The sequence below is a fragment of the Castanea sativa genome, chromosome 4, assembly GCF_040712315.1.
Source record: "Castanea sativa cultivar Marrone di Chiusa Pesio chromosome 4, ASM4071231v1".
NCBI lineage: Eukaryota > Viridiplantae > Streptophyta > Magnoliopsida > Fagales > Fagaceae > Castanea > Castanea sativa.
The window spans coordinates 21,260,163-21,269,540 of NC_134016.1; the positions used below are offsets into that span (position 1 = coordinate 21,260,163).

General features: G+C 35.1%; 1 protein-coding gene across 1 annotated transcript; it reads right to left on the reverse strand.

The window, feature by feature from the left end:
- Positions 1-1,783: 1,783 nt before the first annotated feature.
- LOC142630201 (ABC transporter G family member 11) lies at positions 1,784-8,351 on the reverse strand. The gene is made up of 10 exons (XM_075804162.1): positions 7,414-8,351; positions 6,823-7,112; positions 4,708-4,879; positions 4,506-4,628; positions 3,770-3,898; positions 3,478-3,672; positions 3,100-3,186; positions 2,737-3,009; positions 2,378-2,485; positions 1,784-2,297 (listed from the first exon to the last, which is right to left on the reverse strand). The coding sequence occupies exons 1-10, from the start codon at positions 7,813-7,815 to the stop codon at positions 1,944-1,946; spliced, it is 2,133 nt and encodes a 710-aa protein (XP_075660277.1). The 5' UTR covers positions 7,816-8,351; the 3' UTR covers positions 1,784-1,943.
- Between the last annotated feature and the right edge of the window lie 1,027 nt (positions 8,352-9,378).

A 9,378-nucleotide genomic window follows, 5' to 3' on the forward strand; every position in this document is an offset into this window, starting at 1 on the left:
ATTCTAAGTTCCAAATCCAAAATAAGTTAGGCTAGTTAGCATATAAAAACTAGCTAACTACAATTTTACAATATGTAATCTAAAAGAAAATTCTCAATCTAAGGTAAACTAGCTAATTAAATAATGAAGATCCTGTTTCATAATTTTTCAAATTTTACTTAATTTAGTTAACAAAATAGAAAAATAAAAACCTTAAAAGCTTTGTCAAAATCATATACGCAACACAACAATATGGAATTAAGCTAACAAAGTACAAATAAATGATAAACTACTAAGTACTAACTACCAAAACAAATTACCAGAAACCTTAAAGGCCGCAATGGCTCATGGCAACATTATTGAGAGGGTTGAGAGGTACTGGGTTTTTGACTGAGTTTTTTTTTTTTTTTTTTAAACGTTAAACCTAAGTTAAGAAAGCTTAAAGGCAGTGATGGCTCACCATTAACAGGGCTGAAAGATGCTGTATTTTTGACAAAGGGCTAGTTATGGCATTTTTCACGTTTTATATTTTTGATAATATCGCAATCTCGATTGATCGAACTAGATGTCAAGCTTGAAATCAAAAATCTTATACGGTCTAGCCAGGAATCAAGCTAGCAGTCAAACTGATAGAAACTTTAGTTTTCTTGCTCTAAACTTGATTCTTTCTTGATCTGAACTTGGGTCTTTGTCTTGGACTATAAAATACATCTTTAACCCACTTAAGACATACCAAAAACACTATGAATTGATTACATTTATCGTATTTGCCAACTACAAAAATATGGACTCTACAAAATGCATTTTCTTTTCTATGAAGTTAGAAACACCACTGTTGTGAGTACTAAAACTGTTATTTCTAAGGTAAAGTTCCTAAATCTAATGCTTTAATGACATTGGTTTCAATTGTGTGGTTTTATTTTTTATTTTTGGTTCTAAAATTGATATTTACTTTTTTAGGTCTTATTATTCTATGAAAAAAAATAGTTCTTCTTAACTCAATAAAAATAATCACTTCAAAATTATATAAAACATGGTTGCCTACAGATAGTGAAACACAAATACATCATTAGATTTTATGTAACAACATTTGTGAAGGCGATACAAAGAGATGATTAATTTAGCATAAGTATGTTAATATTAAAAGTGAATTGGCTTCTACAACAGTTTAAAAAAACAGGACCGGTTAAAGAAAGAAAATGTTGTGTTTTTGAAAACATTAAACTTATACCATAGGTTTTTTTGAGATTTTATGTTGACATAGGGGTAAATTTGGGACTTCAATTCATTATTGGGCTTCTAAAACCTGTTGGACTTGTGGGTTTAGGTTTACCCAAATGAATCCCACTTAAAAAAAAAAAAAAAAATTCAAGCCAAATGGTAGGATCGGTAGGATCGGTAGAATCCCATACGATCCTACGATCCTATACGATTCTACACGATCCTACCTACGATCCTAACATTTTTGCGATCCTGCTACGATTTAAAACTTTTTGGTGAGGTGGGATCGTAAAATCGTGCGATTCTACGATCTGGATCGCGATTTTGACAACCATGCTTACACATCTGATGCATGAGATCTGATATATGCTGAGCAGAAATGCCATTTCAAATTCTATCAGCTCAAGTAATTTCTAGTTTGGTGCCTTCTGTAAACTGTTTGGCTTTACAAATGTAGAGAAGTCTGGTCTTAATTACCATAGATACAACAAAGTAGAATATTCATGAAACTGATTCCAATTGTTGAGTTTATAGGAAATTTTCTGTTAAACATTATCATCAGCACAAAGTTGTAACTTGTAACTTGAGATAACTGGAAATAGTTATGGTTTAAAATGGAAGTAAAAAATGTTAAAAGCTGGACCAAGTTATGTCTCCAAGCATTTGCTACATTCGATGTTCTAACATAAATGTGAAGACTTTTTAACTTCTTTTATTCTATGCAATAGTACTTTGTCTCTTGTCTACCTTTTATGAGTTCCAGTTGTCCGATTGGCGACATAGGTCCTCAATGAAGGAGATTGGGTGAGACCGTCCGGAGCAACCATGGTATTTTGATTGCCATTCTTCTGTTGCATCCTTCTCCTAGCTATGTAGCCTCTGAGCCAGGGGGTGACATCCTCATTAATTTTGATCATGATGAAAAAGATGATGCGGTAGATGATTATCATGCTGAAGATGACACTGAGATCCACCCATTTTGATCGGTGCACATTAATCTGGAATACATTCTCCAAGATGTACTCTCCAGGTATCTTGGGAAGTTCCGGTGATTGGTTGTCAAACAACAAGCCCTCGAGATCATTCTGGTATTGTCCCTGAAAAGTTTTCATTGTTTGTCATTGAAGCATCTTGGCAGCAAATCATCATCAACCAGTAAATTGTAGTAGCATTTTACCTGCAGAGCCCAGAAATGAAAGCTGATGTATGACATTGGATAGCGCCACACAGGCTTTGGTATGTCATTTGGGAGCCTAAAGTACCCAGAGACTAGCATGAATATGCCCTGACATGTGAGGAATACAACAAATTACTCATCATTTATAACTAAAAAGTTAATACAAACATTTATAATGAACACTTGAATCTCTCACAAGTGTTCTTGTTGGAATAGCATGAATATAAACTTAGACACCAAGTAATATGTGAAAGGGTGGAGTATGTTTCAACATTTTTCAAGTAGTTCACATTTTTGCATTTCCCATAATGCAGATTTACTATGTATACAATCTATCAATGTAGCAGGAATAGACAAACCTGAATTCCTGCCCCTATGATGATACCCATAAGGAAGTTAGGGACAATACTGGCTATGGCCATCATCAAGCTTTCAACTACAGTGACACTTGCATAAAGGCATAATACAAAGAATACATAATGTTCAAATCCTGGGTGGAGTTGGACCATGAAGTAACAAACAGTTCCAGCGAGAAAGGTGATCAATATAAGGAATGGCATTGCAGAGAGTGTGTTGCTGACAACAAATGCAGCTACACCATAGTGGCCATTCAGCCTCTCTCTTTGGAGAACCTATGAATGTCAGCAGAGAAATCAGAACATTACCATCTTCATCTAAGTGAATGGATTATGTGAATAGGTCCACAAGATTATGAAACTAACCTTCATATCTTCTACAAATGAAGGAAAGCCCCCAATCGACATGAATGTTACAAAACCAAACACAAAAGATGCACATGAACCCCTTGCCTGCACCATATCAAGTAAAACAAGAAAGAAATCTTAGTAAAGGATTGAATTTGAGCTTCCTCATGCTTATAGTTATTTATTAGTTGGTATTAACACATCATTTCATGGACTAGTCATATATAAGTGGCATGTGAGAGGGATTATCGCCCTTAAATTTTCTATAAAAAACTCAAGCTTTGTCTTCATGTATCCTTGTCTCAACTTCTCCATTCACTGCTTTTAGATACAAGGAATTGCAGCTGTCATTCAGATTAAATAGTGAAAGGGAAAGAAAAGAACAAACAAAAGTACCAGAATTGAAGTGTAGCTTGTCCCGACATTCAAATAGATGGTCCCAATGCAGATAGTGACTACAATGTATATTGCAAGCCTAAGCCAGTAATATCCAAAGTCCCTTGACATGTTGACGAATGAACGCTTGGTTAAGGTAAAGGCTTGCATCAAGAAACTTGCCTGACTACCTCCTGAATCCAGAACAGTTCCTCTCTGTATCATGTGCAAAAGATTCCAGCTCTCAATATAGCATTCCAATATCACTACAATGTTTACCACAAATGCCCATAAAAACCAATGATCAACTTACAACTTTGGATATCTCCTGAACTTTTTCTCTCGCTGCATAGTAGTACTGAGAGGTATGGTAATATTCAATAAGTGTTCGGATAGCTTCGGCTGTGGTAATCTTCTCTAGTGGATCATCAGTTGCCTCAAACTGAGCAGAAACCAAATTTAAAGCCACAGTTAGTAAAGGAACAAAAGTAGAAAGCAAAGTGCAGCCTTACCAACCCCCTCCCCCCAAGAGGGGGGCTCAGATATTATGATGCATTTCATGATAACATTAACTAAATGATTGCATAACAATTTTCATAAAAGGTACTATAAACTAAACCAATCAATCCAATGATAAGTTTGGCAATACACTAATGCCCAACATTCAATGGAGCAAAAGATCACAGTGCAAGTAGATTTTGCTTTGAAGAAAACCAAACCAATTCTCACCATAACCACTGTTGACAACCAACCTACGCCCATCTCCACACTATACTAAACTCTACCACCCAGCCCCCTTAATGCCCAATCCCACACCTGCAACCATCACCAGTACCACCTAATCATTTTTACCTCCATGATTACACTGTTTGCTGTCACTATCTTTACTCTTTTACACTACCACCACCAGTATTGCATGGGGGAACACATTAATGCATTGTGTGCACTGCAAGCTAAGAGTAGTAATAACTTCTAATGACTGAATTACAATAACATTTATAGCTACTAATATGTATATAATTCAAAGCAAAAGAAGAAAAATGTCATACCCGCAGTTTCATGGATCCTTTTAGAGTAGCCTTAACTTTATCAAAGTCAGAATTGATGCATCTAAGGAAGTGATCAGATGGGTTCCTCAAAGCGGGGCAGGGGAACCCAGCTTGTGCAAAGAACTGCAAACACCTGCCTATATAAGAGCTCCATTCCTACAAAAAATCAAATGTGTGTAATGCAAAGGGAGAGAGTTCCCACCTCGTATGCTTCTGAAGCCTGGCCAAAATAAACAGTTTTGCCCCCAGAAAGCAAGTACAATTGATCAAATAGTTCAAAGACTTCACTGCTTGGCTGGTGAATTGAGGCTATGACGGTTCTCCCATCTCTTGACAGACTACGTAATGTTTGTGTAACAAAGAAAGCTGAAGCACTGCGGTAAAACCAAAGTAATTTAGAAACATATAACAAGAGTTTTGAAGACAATGGTAATAAATTCTTAAAAAGAAAAATAAAATTGACAGGACACATAGTACATAGGATATTATAATATTTTCTATAAAAATGAAGTCAAACTACATACATTAATATAATTTTAGACCATCATATAGACAAAGAACATAAAAAAGATACCAGCCAACGGCCAAGAAGATGACAATATTGACTGTTATGGATATCTGTGTTCATTATACTACTAGCACTACAATAATTGTACTGCAAGCCTAATTTGTACCACTATAATATAGGGTCAGTCTACTGTTAGATTTGAAATAGCTGAAGATTTCATATGATGATGTTGTGAGTGTAGCCAATAATAGTAGATTTATGCAAAAAAGAAATAGAAAAATAAAAGAAAAAATCCCATTAGGAATACAAAAATTTACATGGTTCGGCCTTAGGCCTACGTCCAGATATTGAGGGGAAAGTTTCACTATGAAAATAGATTGATTACAAAAATGTCACAAAGGCACCCATATGCCAAAAACACCCAAGGAGCTCTTTCTCATCACAAGAATTTCTAATTCTCTAAATCTGGTATGCAAAAGACCAAAGTTGTCTGTGTTTCGTAAAACTAAGCATGGCCTAATATATATATATATATATATATATATATATGGTACTTTGATCGATTTTGGAAAGCTTGTCTTACACCAAAAAGTAATAAAGAATACAATTTGAAATCCAAAGCTTAGCCATATAACCCCAAGTGACGCGCTCACGTCATTCATTCAAGCCACCAATCAACAGTTAGCCTAGGGTTAATCTTTCTATATAGACCCCCAATGAGCTTGTTATAACAGAGCAATTCAACATAGTAAAGATTTAGCCACTTAATGCTTCTACTGTGGACATAGGTCATCAAACCTAACCATTTCAATTCTAGTTTCACTCTCTATCCCACAAAATAAATTCTAACATGATAACTGAGCTCAACCCCTTTTTAGTTCCCCAAAGGCTGCCAACATGCTCACTCACCACATCACAAAACTGTCCTTGGCCTATTTGGTTAGTCTATCGTTAGCCTAGGTTCATTTTCTCCATATATACCCTCAATGGGCTCTTTTTAACAGAACAAGTAAACATAGTTTAGTTGTTACCATTTATGATCTTCTGCTACGGACCAAACGACTCTAATTTTGCTTCCACTCTATTTTTCTCTCTTTTCCCTCTCATTGTCAATCCCAACATAAAATCTAACACTAACTATATATAAAAAATTTATGGGTAAACAATACTTTTGGTCCCTTAAATTTGTGATTAGTTCAATTTTCGGTCCTTCAAATTTTAAAAGTTAAGATTTGGTCCCTAGAATTAAAAAATAATAAAAGAACAACTCATCCCGCTGTCTATGGGTTTGGTTAGATTTTATCCTTTAAATATGAGCTTTGGTTTAAATTTGGTCTCTCAAAATTGGGATGTCTCAATATCCGTTTGTCACATAAGCAGAAAATAGATGGAGGGACAAAATTTGAACTTCTTAAATTTCATGGACTAAACTCAAACCTATGCCAAATTTCAAGGGACAAAAAGTGTAATATTAACAAAGAATTAATTTGGGAAAAAATCCCAAACACACGGGTTCTATCTACTTGTAAAAGGTAGAAGATAAAACAATTGGTAAAACAGAATTGTAAATCTACAATGAGGTATTTGTAATAGTAATGAATTCGTAGTACACATGAATTTAAAAAAAAAAAATTTAAAAATCATGTTGATTAATAAATGATATAAGAGAAGCAGAAGGGGACAAGACAACACTGACATTGTCTAATTCTCTTCTAAAAATATATAAATATATAAAACTAAAAACAGAGGCACTCTGCACTTCCAAAAAAAATTGGCAATAACATGGAGAGGAAAGTTTTTAGAGTTAACCTATCAAGTCCACTAGTTGGCTCGTCCAGGAAGAGCAATCTGGGTCTCATCAGGATCTCAAGAGCAATACTGACTCTTCGTTTCTCTCCTCCACTGATGCCACGCAAATGCCAGTTTCCTACAACTGTGTCAGCACAATCTTGGAGACCCATCTCTATGATGGTACTCTCAACCAGTGCACGCTTCTCTGACCAAGGCATCTTATCAGGGAGACGCAGTCGAGCTGAATATGAAATCGTCTCCCGTACTGTTAGAGTGCCAATCAAGTTGTCATCTTGAGTCACATAGGCCTGAGTTTACATCACATAATAACATCACCATTAATAGCCTGCTTGGTAGGCGTTAGATTAAATTCGCCCTTCTCTAATGGCTTAGTCTTTTAAAACAAGCATAAATGTATAACTTTAAACTTTTGGAACAATCAATCCACAATTTGTCAATAACCATAACAAGCATGATATACCAAAACATAGATAAACACACACACACACACAAACCAGCCAAACCAAGACAAATCTATAGGTTTTAACCACAATAAGGTAACAATGAAGACACACACTTTTTCTTCTTGGAAACTAAAGAAAAACTCACTGCAGTCCCGAAAGAGAGCTTTGTTTTGCGACCATTGAGGAGTATGGTACCAGATAGGAAAGCGTTGGCAGCAAGACGACTAGAAAGAGCATCAAGCAGCGTAGATTTGCCAGAACCAGAAGGACCCATGAGTGCAGTGAGGGTTCCAGGTTCAGCATAACCAGTGAGTCCTTCCAAAACCTTTTGAGTGTCTCCATTACTGAGACTGACCATCACAGTCAGATCCTTCCAAGTGAGCCTCGCTGACACGTCTCCTACAAACTCTGTGTTAGCTTTGTCCCTCCAAAGAGTCTCACTCAGAGGGCTTAACCCTGCTACTATGCCAACTACCATCCCATTATTCACTGCTGGTTTGTTTGCCTCTATCTCCCTCATCTCATGATTTGCTCCATAGTTGCTCATCTTCTCTCTATATCACTCGATCAGTTGTGTATGTATATATATATCTCTTTAAAACCAAAAGTTGCCCAAAAAGGTTTTAACAACCCAATATAGAAAGCTCTAAATGGATGTCAACTATTTATGGCAAAGCACAGCTGGTTATCCATAAAAAAAAGACTATATAAGAAAGAAAGAAAGAAAGAAAGAAAGAAAGAAATATGGAGAGAAGTGCTATTGAGCAAAAAGTTGTGAGGTTGTAAAGGAGGAGGAAATGGAAATTGAATGAGGGAGGGTTGTAATTTGTGAATTTGACTGAAGGAAGAAAAAACAATTAGGAGGAGACAAGAGAGGTAACCCATGCAAAAACAGCCATAAAAAAAAGCTTGCTTTTTTGCGTGACAAACTGACGAGAGGAAGCTCTAACTAATATTTTCTTTTTTCCTCAGAATGAGTGGAGAATTATAAATTTATAATCCCCATTCCTCATTGCCCCCTTTAGATCCTCAAAGCAGTGACAGAAGCAAATTTGAAAGAAAGAAAGAAAGAAAGATAGAGATAGATTTAGTTGGAAGATGATTTGCCATATTTTTATTGTCACAATTAATGAACATTGGTGGATGTTGGTAGAGGCATTTAATACCAGAACCGACTCGTATTAGTATTTGCCAATTTGGTTCCCTCTCTTCCATTGGCATTGATTTGACATACATTTATATATTAATAATAATATAAAAGGCAAATCAGACATCTTTCTTTTTTTCATTTTTTGTAAAATTATCGTTTCATTATCTATGATAGACACTAATTCATACAATTCAATATTCATAACTTTTAGATTGAGGGCTCTACATTTTTCAAAAATATTGACACTTTAGGTATGATATAAAATAGTGTGAGATTGTTAGAGGTAAAACACTTTAAAAAGAACAATAATAATGCATTAAGAAATTTAGAACTATAAATTATTTCATAGCTTCTTATTACAACTGTTTTAGAATTGTGATGTAACAAAGTGTAAATAATTGAGAAAAAATAGTTAATACATGTATAAATAAAAGACAATTACTTAAAATCTGTTATATCAAATTGTGAAAAATAATTTGTGAAATAGTATACGGTAGTAGTACCAATTAACTAAAAATTGGTTTTATGTATATTGTACATAGCGTATCGCCACATCTACATAAAAAAGATAAATTGGAATAGAATATTGAAACTGCTTTTTATGCCGGAGAGAGAGAGACTACTAGCATGTCCTAGATAGAGTCCACTGTGAGCTATCTGCTCAATCAATACAAGTAGTTTATAGTTAGTAGATGAATAAAATGGACGGGATGGCCACGCTGTGCCAGTCACATAGCTACTCGCAAGACCTTTGGGTCATATCAGACGGGTACAGTACAGATCAAACAGGATCAGTCAAATTAATCATACTTAGGTCATTTTATGATCAGCTTATTTACTGAAATTAAAAATGTAAATAAAGGAAAAAGTTCGTTAAAATGGTACTGTAGAACCTATGAATAGTATCAAAAAGTGTAGTGAAATTCATAAATAGTGGTAAAAATAAGCTGAATAATAAAA

Excerpts from the sequence above, each read along its gene's own strand:
- LOC142630201 (XM_075804162.1), bottom strand. The coding sequence starts at position 7,815 with ATGAGCAACTATGGAGCAAATCATGAGATGAGGGAGATAGAGGCAAAC. Across the intron at positions 4,880-6,822 it reads CCAACTAGTGGACTTGATAG|TGCTTCAGCTTTCTTTGTTA; the intron begins GTTAACTCTAAA and ends GTTTTACCGCAG. Across the intron at positions 3,673-3,769 it reads TTCAGGAGATATCCAAAGTT|AGAGGAACTGTTCTGGATTC; the intron begins GTAAGTTGATCA and ends CACATGATACAG.